The 13097-nt window shown below is 39.8% G+C and overlaps 1 protein-coding gene across 7 annotated transcripts in view; it reads left to right on the top strand.

The window, feature by feature from the left end:
* Positions 1–13097, top strand: part of CROCC2 (ciliary rootlet coiled-coil, rootletin family member 2) — a 127543-nt gene that overhangs the window by 97278 nt on the left and 17168 nt on the right. For 4 of the 7 annotated variants that reach the window (XR_006103136.1, XM_042460650.1, XM_042460649.1 and 1 more), the window contains 3 exons: positions 4436–4556; positions 6577–6740; positions 12106–12546. Coding sequence is in view for 4 of the 7 variants with exons in the window: in XM_042460650.1 (XP_042316584.1) it covers positions 4436–4556; positions 6577–6740; positions 12106–12546 (726 nt within the window). In the remaining 3 variants the exon portion in view is untranslated. Of the gene's footprint in view, positions 1–4435; positions 4557–6576; positions 6741–7742; positions 8100–12105; positions 12547–13097 lie in introns of those variants that run through there. The other 3 variants (XR_006103138.1, XR_006103137.1, XM_042460651.1) reach the window with 3 other exon arrangements.

The following is a 13097-nucleotide window of genomic DNA, read 5'->3' as shown; positions in this document are numbered from 1 at the left end:
TAAGGCAATGCCATAAGCACAAAAAGTCAACATGGGTTTCATAGAAAGAAGTCATGCCAGACAAATCTGATCTCTTTTTTTGCTAAAATTACCATCTTGGTAGATGAAGGGAATACTGTGGATATAGCATATCTTGATTTCAGTAAGGCCTCTGACAAGGTTCCCTATGACATTCTTGCAAACAAGTTCATAAAATGTGGGCTAGACAAGGCAACTGTTACATGAATTTGTAATTGGTTGTCTGGCTGAACACAATGGGTGCTCAACAATGGTTCCTTTTCATCCTGGAGAGAAGTGACTAGTGGAATGCCACAGGGTTCTGTCCTGGGCCCAGTGTTATTCAACATCTTTATCAATGACTTGGGTGACACAATTAGGGGCATATTTATCAAATTTACAGATGACACCAAATTAGGAGGAGTAGCTAACACCCCAGAGGACAGGATCAAAATTCAGAATGACCTGAATAAACTGGAAAGCTGGGCCAAAGCTAACAAAATGAATTCCAACACAGAGAAAAGTAAGGTACTGCACTTAGGCAGAAAAATAAAATGCGTAGATATAGGATGGGTGAAACCTGGCTTAAGGAGACTACATTCAGAAGGGATCTAGGAGTCCAACTAAACCACAAGTTGAACATGAGTCAACAGTGTGATGAGGCAGCTAAAAAGGCCAATGCAATTTTAGGCTGCATCAATAGAAGTATAGTATCTAGATCAAGGGAAGTAATAGTGCCACTATATTCTGCTTTGGTCAGTCCTCACCTGGAATACTATGTCCAGTTCTGGGCACCACAATTCAAAAAGGATGTTGAGAAATTGGAGCATGTCCAAAGGAGGGCGACTAAAATAGTGAAGGGTCTGGAAACCATGCCCTATGAGGACCACCTTAGGGAGCTGGGGATGTTTAGCTTGGGGAAGAGAAGGTTAAGAGGTGATATGATAGCCCTGTTTAAATATTTGAAGGGATGTCATATTGAAGAGGGAGCAAGCATGTTTTCTACTGCTCCAGAGAACGGGACCCGGAACAATGAACACAAGGTACAGAAAAAGAGATTTCACCTCAACATTAGGAGGAACCTCCTGACAGTAAGGGCTGTTTGACAGTGGAACACACTCCCTCAGAGTCTCCCTCCTTGGAAGTTTTTAAACAGAGGCTGGATGGCCATCTGTCAGGGATGCTCTGATTGAGAGTTCCTGCATGGCAGGGGAGTTGGACTGGATGGCCCTTGTGGTCTCTTTCAACTCTATGATTCTAAGTATATGCTTTATCTGTGCATGGCTGCTAATGCAATAGGCTAATTTAGTCCACTCACAGGTAAAACATTTCAATGCTACAAGTGTCTTAGCTCCAGCAATCTGTTACGATCATGATTTAAAAGATGGAATATCTGACTCCTAATATAAATGCCTGAGTTTTGAAAGACACGTGAACCTAAAAACCACATGGGACTGAATTTAGGCCCTGTGCACACCAGCAGTTTGGGCCGGCATGGGGGCAGAGTCTGGGTGTAGCGTCTATACGACACATACTCTGGCTCCACCTCAGGGTGGCATGATGCCAAATGCTGCATCACATGGCATGCAGTGTCATGATACTCCTCCAGCACTATGTCTGCACTACACAGCGCTGAAGGAGCTTTTTGCGGCTCCTTTTAATGCCCTGGAAAGGCCAGATCGGGGCCATGGCATGCGATTGCAGCGGCCCCAATCTGGCTGTAAAAGGGGTGGCTGGAGGCCACCTGTTTGGGGCTATGTGTACAGCCCCTTAGTTAGGCACAGATTGTTCCATTTGAGCCTGAAGGGTTGTGTTCAAAGACTACTTCAATTACAGATCCATGACAGGGCTTTGAGTAAATGACTCTCTTGGCCTCCTTCAAGTGTCGATTGGATACAGCAGAATAATGTAAAGATTTTAGATTCTAGAAGTGTTACGTTTTGGAGTACAGCTCCTAGAAAAACCCAGTGGGTATGGCCATTGGAAAACTCTGATGTTTATCACACTATGCTCTTAAAGAGGTACTATTCCAGTGTGACTCCTCTAGCAGCCTCCTGTTGCATGCTGGGATTGGCAGTTTTAAGGAGCTGAACTTCTCTGCCTGAGAATTCTAAATACCCCTCCTTTAAACTGCCAATCCCAGCATGCAACAGGAGGCAGCTAGAGGAGTCACACTGGAATAGTACCTCTTTAAGAGCTTGTCTGATAAACACCATTGAGAACTGTAGCCCCCAAAAAGTAACATTTGCAGGCTTTGAAAGATTGTAAAGTGGTATTGTTTTGGAAAACATAAAACAAACTAGTTCAATAATATGGCTGGTTTGATAAAGTGAGGTCTAACCATTTCTAAGGTGCTGGAAGTCTCTCCTTGTGACTCCAGTGTCTGCCCCTTTCTTTCCTGTTCCACATATTTTTCTGGAAAGATCCATCCCAGTGTTTCTTCCCTATCCACCATCCTGACTCTGACCAAGCAATAAAACAAAAAGCATAGACTGGGGAAAAATCCAAATTTCTGCATAAGTTTTTTGTAATTTGAGCAAAAGGATGGAAATTAAGAAAATATGTGCAAAGATATGTGATTTATTACAGCTACAGAATTTAATTATTTTCTAGCAGAGAGCTTCAGACCTCATGAATGCATGTTGTTCCCTAGGGATTCCATCTCAACTGGGACTAGGCCCAAGTTCCTTAGTATGCTTAGTTCATTTAGCTAAGGCAAGGGCCCAGTTTGTTTGCCCAGCATGAAAACTATCAGGATATCCCAGCTCCATTTAGCAGAATCACATGAACCAATCTAGCTCAGCTTGACCCCAGTTTGACTTCCAAGACATATGTTTAGCAATATTCAAGGGCAGTTCAGCCCTTTCTCTGTCATGTGCTATTTATTGCTCAAAAGCATGCCTCTTGTAAAAATGCATAAATATTTATACTGTACCAGAATAATTAAAAAAACATGGGCTGTCACAATAATCATAGCATCAGATCATCCAGCGGTCTTTCTGACAAATGGAGAAATCAGTTCATTCTTTCTGGGCTGCATAAAATCTAAGGCATTCCTTGCTTTGTTGTCTTGTCCCACCAAGATTCTGGAGTTTATTGTTGGCATGCAGTAACCAAAGCAAGAATCTACAGTAAATAACAACGTCTTTCCATTAACACTTTTCCAGCACTTTCTTGTTCAGCTTTACTCAGAATTAAATGCTGATGCAGCCTTACCGATAAAGTCTTGTGCATGTTTAATGAAAATATCATCATAGAATCATAGAGTTGGAAGAGACCACAAGGGCCATCCAGTCCAAACCTCTGCCATGCAGGACCTCACAATCAAAGCATCCCCAACAGATGGCCATCCAGCATCTGTTTAAAAACCTCCAAAGGAGGGGACTCCACAACACTCTGAGGGACTGTGTTCCACTGTTGAACATCTCTTACCTTCAGGAATTTCTTCCTAATGTTTAGGTGGAATCTAAACATTTTTGAAACCTTTGATCCATATCATAGGAGTTTATCACACTACTTACCTTCCGTTCTGCTCTCATCGCCCCTGCATCATGGAAGCATTCTTGTAATTGTTTTTTAAAAGGCCCTTTTTAATAACGATTTAATCTGTTATTAAAAAAGGGCCCTTTTTAAAACAATTACAAGAACGCTGCCAAAACGAAAACGGAAGCGTTCCCCTTTAAAAGCCGCCATCTGCGATCCCACCAGGAAGCTCCTGTCACAGATTGGTGATGCTGAGGCAACGGGAGCAGAGCAGAAGGTATGTAGTGTGATAAACTTCATAGTCTCTGGAGCAGCAAAAAACAAGCTTACTCCATTTTCAATGTGACCCTCATTGTTCAGTGCGGCTTACAGTGAGGAAAATTTGCATAAAGCTGCCATGTAGAGGAAAAGTTAATTGATACATTGAAAATATTTCCATAACACATACTGCCTCAGGCAGGCCATGGTCTTAGGGAGAGAATAAATGATAAAATAAGAGTATGCATTCAATTATTTTCACAACTTGGAAATTTTACTAGTTTGGACTACAGCTTCACAAATCTCCCATCCTGAAGATTCAGAAAATTGTAGTCCAAACTGGTAACATTTCCACCCAAGTGAAAATACCCAATCTCAGATCATCACCTGCCTCACTTCCAAAAGTGAGAGGACTCAAAGAAAGGCCTCCAATGATTCGTGTAATTTATAACCACCTCTGTTGAATATAGTTATTTTCTTACAGATAGACTGTATAGTTGTTTTTAAGTCTATATGTTGTGCGCTGAAGCTGAGTAGATTTTGGTTCTATGAAGCTGAATAGATTTTGCAACATTTTTAAAGAATTAAAAAATAACTACATGCAGAAAAGGTATATGTGGTCTTATCTCTACATGTATTTTGCCATTTTCCCTGGAAACAATCCATAGGAATCACAGTTCATATCTCTTGTTCCCAGGATGATCTAAGAATTCAAGTAATGAATCTGAGCCAGCAGCTGAATGAAATGGAGTCTGACCATGACCGGACAAAGAATCGTATCACACAACTCCAGAGGTTCTTGGCAGACTGCGAGGAAGGCCAGTTCTCTTCCCCTTACTTTCTTTATTCTCCATAGTGTTCCCCCTGGATGCCTGTATTTCCTCTCATGTTAATATGTCATTTTGTTGAGGCAGAAATGGGAACAAGCCATAGCGTATTATCACACAGAGGCATTTATGTGGGCGAAACGTTGCAGAACTGTTTCAGAAGCGTGAACATAAATTTAAAACATAATTGAGGCTTCTCACTTTCCTTACACCAATGAAGCGTTCGCGGAGAAGCCATTTTTTGAATAACGGGATATCCCATTATTCAAAAAATGGCTTCTCCACGAATGCTTCATTGACGGAAGGAAAGCGGGAAGCCTCAATTACATTTTAGAAGCACGACAGACAATCCCACCTTCGTGCTTCTGAAACAGTTCTGCAACATTTCGCCAACGTAAGAGCCTCCATGTGACAAGGTCCATAATAGATGTAATTAAGACTTTTTGAAAATGAAATGATTTTAGAAGCTTCTATTTGAAATGGCATAGCAAGAGGATGAGGGCTATTTAACACTTTCCTCATTTCCAAACCACATTTTCTAAGGTGCCTTTTCCACTATAAGGTTCAGATGAGTGTTTAATAATAATAATAATTGTTTTATTTATATACCGCTATTCCAAAGATCATAGCGGTGAACAGCAAGTAAGCTAATTAGCAAGTAAGCTAATTTGCCCCCCAACAGTCTGGGTACTCATTTTAGCGACCTCGGAAGGATGCAAGCCTGAGTCGAGCTTGGGCCCTTTTGCTGGTCTTGAACTCGCAACCTTGTGGTTTCGAGTGAATGGCTGCAGTACAGGCATTTACCCACTGCACCACCAGGGCTCCTATAAATTTTATCCATATTTATTTACCCATAAATATGTACCTGAAAGAAAAGCAAGTTGATGAAGAGAGGGAAAGCATTTTAAATATCCCTTGCCTTTATTGCCTGTTCTCTCAACCTGGGACCCATTCACACTACACAATTATAGAGCTATTATTCCACTTTAAATGCCATAGTTCCATCCACTGGAATCCTGAGATTTTCAGTTTAAGAATGGGCTTTTAAAATTCTCAGTCAAAGATCTTTTCTAGTACCTCACAAGCTCTAGTTCTTGACAGTGAGGGTTGTCCAACAGTGGAACACTCCCTCAGAGTGTGGTGGAGTCTGTCAGGGGTGCTTTGATTGTGAGTTCCTGCATGGCAGGGGGTTGGACTGTATAGCCCTTGTGGTCTCTTCCAACTCCATAGAGTTTATCACATGAAGGAGATTGGGAGTTTATCCTGTGAATATCCTGGAAAAATCGTGTAATTACGCAAAACGATTTCACACACAAACCCCTCCATTTTTACTTTCAAGATTTCAGCAACAATGCATTTCTGATATCACTTTATCTGTGCAATTGTGTGTAATAATCATTTGTGCAATTACCATTGCCACTTTATTCGCGGGATGCTTTAAATGTGCTTTAATCTCTCTTTAATGCCAGAATTAGCCCCATTGTGATAAACTCCTATGATTCTAGGATTCAATAGAATATGGCAGTTAAAGTGGCATAATAACACTATAATTGTGTATTTTGAATGAGCTCCTGGCAGCTTTCAAAAACAATTTTTCATTCTACAAAAAATATTTGGGCTTTGTTACATGTATTTGCATTTCATATCACTCTTAGGTATATAAAATGCCAATTCAGTTTCCTTTAAATAAATAGATAAAAGAGGTTGGAGGAGCAGATAACATTATATTTCCTGTTAGGGTTTTTATTTCCTTTCAGAAGTAACCTCTTTGACAAATAGATCTTTCATTAAGCTCAAGGTTCTTTATAGCTTTTCTCTGCTTGTTGAATGGCATTCTGTAAGTGGGACTTCTTTGATGAGCTTAATTGGTAATTTCCAGAATATGATTTTTTTTAACAGACAGATTAATATAGTAATGAAACGAGAGTGCATGGATCAATGCTTTCTCTGCATAGCCACTTCACCTGTACTTTTCCTTTTTGAAAAAGGAAGTCTTTTCATTCCCCTCCAGGCAAACGAGGAGCAGATGGGCGTCTGAGCAGTGCCCAGGCAGCCATAATGCTTCAAGAGGAGGCCATTCGGAAAGCAGAAAGGGAGCGACAGGCCTTCTCAGAGCAGACAGCAACCCTGGAACGCAACTTGCATATTTGTCAGGAGAAGAACAGAGAACTGCAGGTGAACACAAGCATTCCTACTTGTTACATGGCAGCAAAATCAGGCTTGCCATGGACAATACACAACAGCAAGAAGCCTTAGCCTTTTGATGAGTATACCTGTATGATACACCATTTTAAATACTTTTACCTCATTTCAAATTTCATGTTTGAGGTGTACTTTTTATTAATAACAGATTTTTAAATATACAAAAATGAATAATATTTAAAGCAGTCCCAGGGGCACTGGATGGCAAAAGAATCTGTGAAAAATCACTAACATAAAATAAGAATTTAAGTATTCATGATATTCTAGCAAAAGATGCCATCCTTAGAAATATGTGGTGTTAAACTCAGTGGGAGTTCAAACCGAATGAACAGGAATGGGTTTTACTTCTTTCTTTTGCACTTTGTCAGACAAAACATCTTGTCTTTGGGGGCTGAAATGTTTGTAAGAACTAAAGAGACTTTGCAAAGAGCTGGCTTGTGGAACAGCTTTAAAAAGAAGCTTGAAAGTTCATCTTGTTTTAAGGGCAGTTTGCCATGGTACAGCAACAAATGTGGAGGGAGGGAACAGCCTCTGGTAGGTGTGATGAATGGCAATGTGATAGTCTTCCAAAGCTGTGACATTTGTAGTTTGGGTCAGCTTCCCATCTTATGCGGAAAATCAGTGACATTCGTGTGATTCAACCTTCCAAATCAGGTTGTTCTTCTGCAGATGCCTTGCCTAGTTCACATAATTTTACAGGAGGTTCCAATGATACTATCTTCAATTTGAAAGCCTAACATGTTTGCCTGCCACTTCCTCCATCTTATTTATCACCAGAAAAAGTGTGGTGAGGAAGAAACAGTAGGATAGCTGTACAGTGCATTTTGATTGGACCTGTCTGGTTGCATCCTAGGTTTAAGACACACACACCCTAACCCCCAAACCTCCTTTATTCCAAAAAGAGATGTATGCAAATAAATGTCAGAGAAAAAACAAGAGGAAAAACACTGGTTGATTTTTATTTATTTTTTTCAGGAGGGCTTTCTGCCTAGCAATTTAAATAATGTTTTCATTCCAGCTGGTTAGCAAGGGTCTGGCTGTATTACTGCTTAAGCTAACACGAACTGTTTGGGTGGGACTCCATCTTGTGTACATTATCACCTGTCTCAAGAGAAACATTGATTCTTTCCATTTTTCTGTTGCTACCATGAGGCTGTGATGTGGTAAGTTTCCATGTAAATGGTTTCTGTAACTCACATGGTAATTTTGTCAAGGTGTAAGGTGAAGTGCTGTTAGCTGGATGACGAGCCTGATGATATGGGAAGAGAGTGCCAGAGTTAGGACCATCTTGGCTGAAGAATGATAAATCAGCACAGCTTCTGACTCTGGCTGGTAAATGGTACTAAAACAGAATCTGTAGACCTTAAGTGTAACTGAGTGCATCTTCCTTTTACTTTATACCTCTGTTGCTGTTTTTTCAGCTCTCAAATCATGATTCACATTTGCTGGTTGGACTAACATATGTAGAAAACCTGTGTTCTGTCAGTGTTCTTCTTGACACCACTGTTGAAAAGAAGCATATTTTTACTACCCATCCTTGTCCAAATTGAGCATTTTGTTATGACTGACAGTTAATTTTTGACTAATCCCCAAAGAGTTCTTCCATGTGATAGCTTACCCTGCAGGAATATAGTTAAAGTGGGACTGGGAGCATTGATGATGTTCTTCCCATGAGAACCATCTGGAAGTGCCCTCTTTCCAGTCACTGTTGGGTTGTTGAGTGAAGTGCAGTCTTAATCCCAACTCAGATGTATGTGACTGGTCAGTTACCACTTACATAAAGTCTCACGAATTAGCCGATAACACACACACACACACACATCAAAGAGAGAACACTTCTTCATACAAAAGAATATTCATAAAATTAGCAGTGATCACCATTTATATAATAATAATAATAATAATAATAATAATAATAATAATAATAATAATATGTTTTATTTATATACCGCTATTCCAAAGATCATATATACACTACCTGATAGCTATTAAATTATTTAAATAACCACTTAAATTATTAAATCATTATTAAACTATATATTGGATAGCAGCTTTCATTTACATGGGACAATAGATATAAAAATGAAGTGATAATCATGATATTAACTTGTTCCTTTTGGAGAGATAATAATGTTGTTGTGTGCCTTCAACTTGTTTCTGACTTACGATGACCCTAAGACCCTATCATGGGATTTTCTGGGGCTGAGAATGAAAATAAAGAATAAGGATAAATACTATCTGCCTTTAGAAAATACTATTCACCCTTGATATGTGCTGGGGTTTGGTTCCAGGACACACACACACCCATGAATGCCATAATCTGTGGGTGCTCAAAGCCCATTAAATACAGTGACCTAGTGAAATGGTGTCCCTTATATAAAATAGCAAAATCAAGGTTTGCTTTTTGGAATATTTTCAAGCCATGGACGATTGAATGCATGTATAAAGATTCAGTGGATATGGAGGGCCAACTGTATAACAAACTTTTTCAGTAAAACTGTTCTCAGACATCTAAATTCCATTAACATATAGAAAGTGTTAACTTTAATTGTGACTGTAACATGCCAAATGCTTTAAAATCCACTCTAATAAAGTGGGGGGGAGAGTAATGCTTTCTCTACTAAGAAGCGGCGGAAGTTTTTGCAGTTCTGTTAACTGATTGCGTGTTCCATACTAGTACTTTCTATGTATCCAACAAAAATATCAAGGGATCGATCAATAGATAATTTGTAACCAGCTACTTGATCAGTTATTAGAACAAAGAATGAAAATTACTTAATTTTATTATAATTGCAGAATATGTGCATATAAGCATGATCACTCTTGGGTCCTCATATCTCATGTTGTAAAAAAGAGCTAGAATATTTTTTTAAAAGCCAATAGGAAGAAAATTAACTCATTAGAGATGTGGTGCTGTAGAAAAGTGCTGAGAATACCATGGGCTGCCAGGAAGACAAGCAAATGGGTTCTAGAACAGTTCAAGCCTGAACTCTCTCTGTAAGCCTAAACTGAGTCTGTTCAACTTTTGCCTCATCATGAGGAAAAATGAATCATTAGAAAAGACAATGATGCTAGGAAAAGTGAAAGGCAGTAGAAAGAGAGGAAGACCACATGTCAAGGTTGGACTCGATCAGGGAGGACACGGGCCTGGGCTTACAGGACCTGAGCAGAGAGTTTGAAAACAGAGGGAAACAGAGCCACCATGAGTTGAAGTTGACTCAAGAGCAGTTAAACACACACACACACACACACACACTAGCAACAGCGTAAACTTTTAAATCATTTTGTTTTTAATTCATTACAGCTATGTCCTTCCTAACATTATTTTCTAGCCATTTCCAAACTTCAGTTAATAAAGACATTCTCAACTTACTTTCATAGTTTTATTGTGAAATTAATGACTGTGTGTTTTGTATATCTTTTATTATTGCATAGATCTTTCCAGTATTACTGTTATTCAATAACCTAGATAGAATTCTTCAGTTCATAGTAATGTTTTTCCACCCATGTTACTGTAAAAATCCTGCCATTCCTGTTGACTAAGGTAGGGCAGTGCTCTAAGTGTTAGACTAGGATTCTGGGAGAAAAAGCATTTGAATCCCTTGCTTTGCTGTGGAAAGCCACTGGGTGGCCTTGGGCAAGTTACATTCTCTCGGCTTACAGGAAGGCAATGGCAAACCTCTTCTGAAGAAATCTTGCCCAGAAAACTCCATGATAGAGTCACCATAAATCAGAAATGACTTGAAGACTCACAATAACATCATTAATTGAGAAAAATATTTTTGGAAGTACATTCACTTTAACTATATATTATCCTCTCAGTCCAGGAAAGAAATATATTAGATGAACTATAAAAGTCAACTAAATCAATGACACTTCTTTTATTATTCACTTCCATTATTACTTCTATATCTTTGGCTGATGATAGCCCCAGATAATTAATGCTGTAAGTTTTCCATTACATGTTTCTTTGCCTTGCTAGCTTATCTTTAGTTAGATTTGTCACATTAATTCCATCTGGACAGATTTTGCAAAGTTTACTTCATATCCTGACACAAATATATTTGGCTTGTTCAGTGTGTGTACCACCATGCTTCTGTAAATACTACCAAGCAGGTCATCTACAAACATTACAGCTTCAGATATTTGAAAATCCATCTAGAATCCTTTGATATATATTTGGTTTTTGGAGCAGTTCCATACAGATACAGAGGTTAAAGCCATCTTCAGGCATTCTCTTTGCATGTAAGCTCTATAAATAAGAAGAGTGAGGACAAGCACAATAAATCTGTCCTTTGCCATTCCTGTTGCCCTTTATTTATAGACAGTGTCTGTCAGCAAAGGAGAGTTTCCACTACTTATGGAGGCTCTCTTCCACATTTTAAAACCCTGGAAAATCAGTATTCTAAAATCTCATAGATTACTTCCAAAGAAATAATGGTGAGGTAAGTGAGCATGTTCATCCCACCTCCCTTTCTTGCATGAAGCACTTAAATACAATGAAAATCCTGGAATAGTGTTTTTCTAAAGTGAAAGAAGATGACAGAGCTTAGAAAGTACCAGCAGTTACATATATCACTTGGCCCATATGCAGTCATTGCTTCTTTTAATCCCTCTTTCTGTCTTTTTCACTCCACATTTTTCCTGATGTGTACATTTATCTCTGGAGATTATTGCACTGCCCTCTTCCATCTTTCCCTCCTGACTTAGGTACTGAAACTTTTTAAGCATGGATTTTATTGTACGCTTCCGTGCCCAGGTCAGAGACGTCTTGCACCCAGGCATGGCATCCTGTACTCGATCCAGATGTCTCCCACACTTTTCAAAGAATGGGAAAATCCCATTCTTTCAAAAAGTACCGGAGAAGTCCAGGTCCAGCACAGGATGCCATGACTGGATATGGGATGCTTCTGACCTAGGCACAGAGGCATGCGATAAAATTCATGAATAAAAGGTTTCAATCAATGCCTAGATTGGGAGAGAAGGACTGAAAAGGGCAGTGTGATAATCTACTATGATTCATTACTTCTGATTCTTTTACCTCAGACTCTTTGCTTTTACTCATCGTCATGCCCAAAGGGAATGCTTGGTTGTGCTAGCTGGGGAATTCTAGACATTGTGGTGCAAAAATGTAACTTGTCCAAACTCTGTGTAATCCAAACATCTCTAGTGTAGTATTCTTCCCTGCTCTCTAGGGCATATATAGTAAACCTGTGGTATGATTTAGTCTGATTCCAAAAATGCATCCCCACTCGTTTTCTTTCCCATGTTTGGGAGAGGGAGAAATGAGCCAAAACGGAAGTAGCATGTAGTGTTGAAGTCCTTTTTATTGTTTTAGGAGAAAATCAATAAATTGAAAGCCAAAGAGGCCAAGCTAGAGACAGAGAAATGGAAACTAAAGGAAGTCCTGGAGGCAGCAGAGAGTCGGGCCACCAAACTGGAGCTGAGTCGGAGGGCTTTGGAAGGAGAAGTGCAGCGATCCCAGCTCAGCCTGACCGAGAGGGATACAGAGATCCACTCTCTAGAAGAGCAGATCAAGGTGCTCCATTGCCAGCTGGGAGATGGGGAAAGCAAAACTGCACTGCTGCAGCAGGAGCTTGATCACCTGACACACTCACTGGCTAGGACAGAGGGCACTGAATGCCACTTAAAAGACCGAGTGCAGAGTCTGTCTCAGGCACTGTCGGATGCTACAGCTGGCTCCTCCTCCCTGCAGGAGAATATCTCCCAACTCCAGAAGGCCCTGAGTGCTGCAGAGCAAGACCGCCGGCTGCTCCAGGTACTAGAATCCAGCTGCATCAGATGTTCAGCTGCCGCTGCTTGTTTCTCTGTATCAAAACAGCATATTTTTGTACCAAGCTAAACAACATGCACATTATTGTATATAGAATTGTGCTGACTCAGAGGTTAGAAAAGTTACTTATTAGCCTACAACCCCAGAATGATCTGGGAATGCAGGAATATAGACCAAAGGAATAGTTTTCTGCAGACCAGCCCCAGGCTAACACTACAAACCTCATGATTTCAGTAGCTACCACCTTCCCTCTTATGTTCACCTTATGTTGCAGATTGGAGGGAGCATTCAAATGCACCATGTGAACAAAAATTGAAGGCCAAAAGTGGCAATCACCATTTTGAATTGTGGCTGTATGTGCAGTTGCAGTGTTGCATGTTAATACAGCAATATGTCTTGGAAGATTCACCCTCGCTAAATGTTGTTGTACCAATATTTTTCTTTCATTTGGATCTATAGAGGTTTCTACCTGTTGTTGTTGTTGTTGTTGTTGTTGTTGTTGTGTGCCTTCAAATCTTTTCTGACTTATGGCAATG

Source organism: Sceloporus undulatus, chromosome 3 (assembly GCF_019175285.1).
Source record: "Sceloporus undulatus isolate JIND9_A2432 ecotype Alabama chromosome 3, SceUnd_v1.1, whole genome shotgun sequence".
Lineage (NCBI taxonomy): Eukaryota > Metazoa > Chordata > Lepidosauria > Squamata > Phrynosomatidae > Sceloporus > Sceloporus undulatus.
This window is presented reverse-complemented; position numbering and strand designations above follow the sequence as displayed.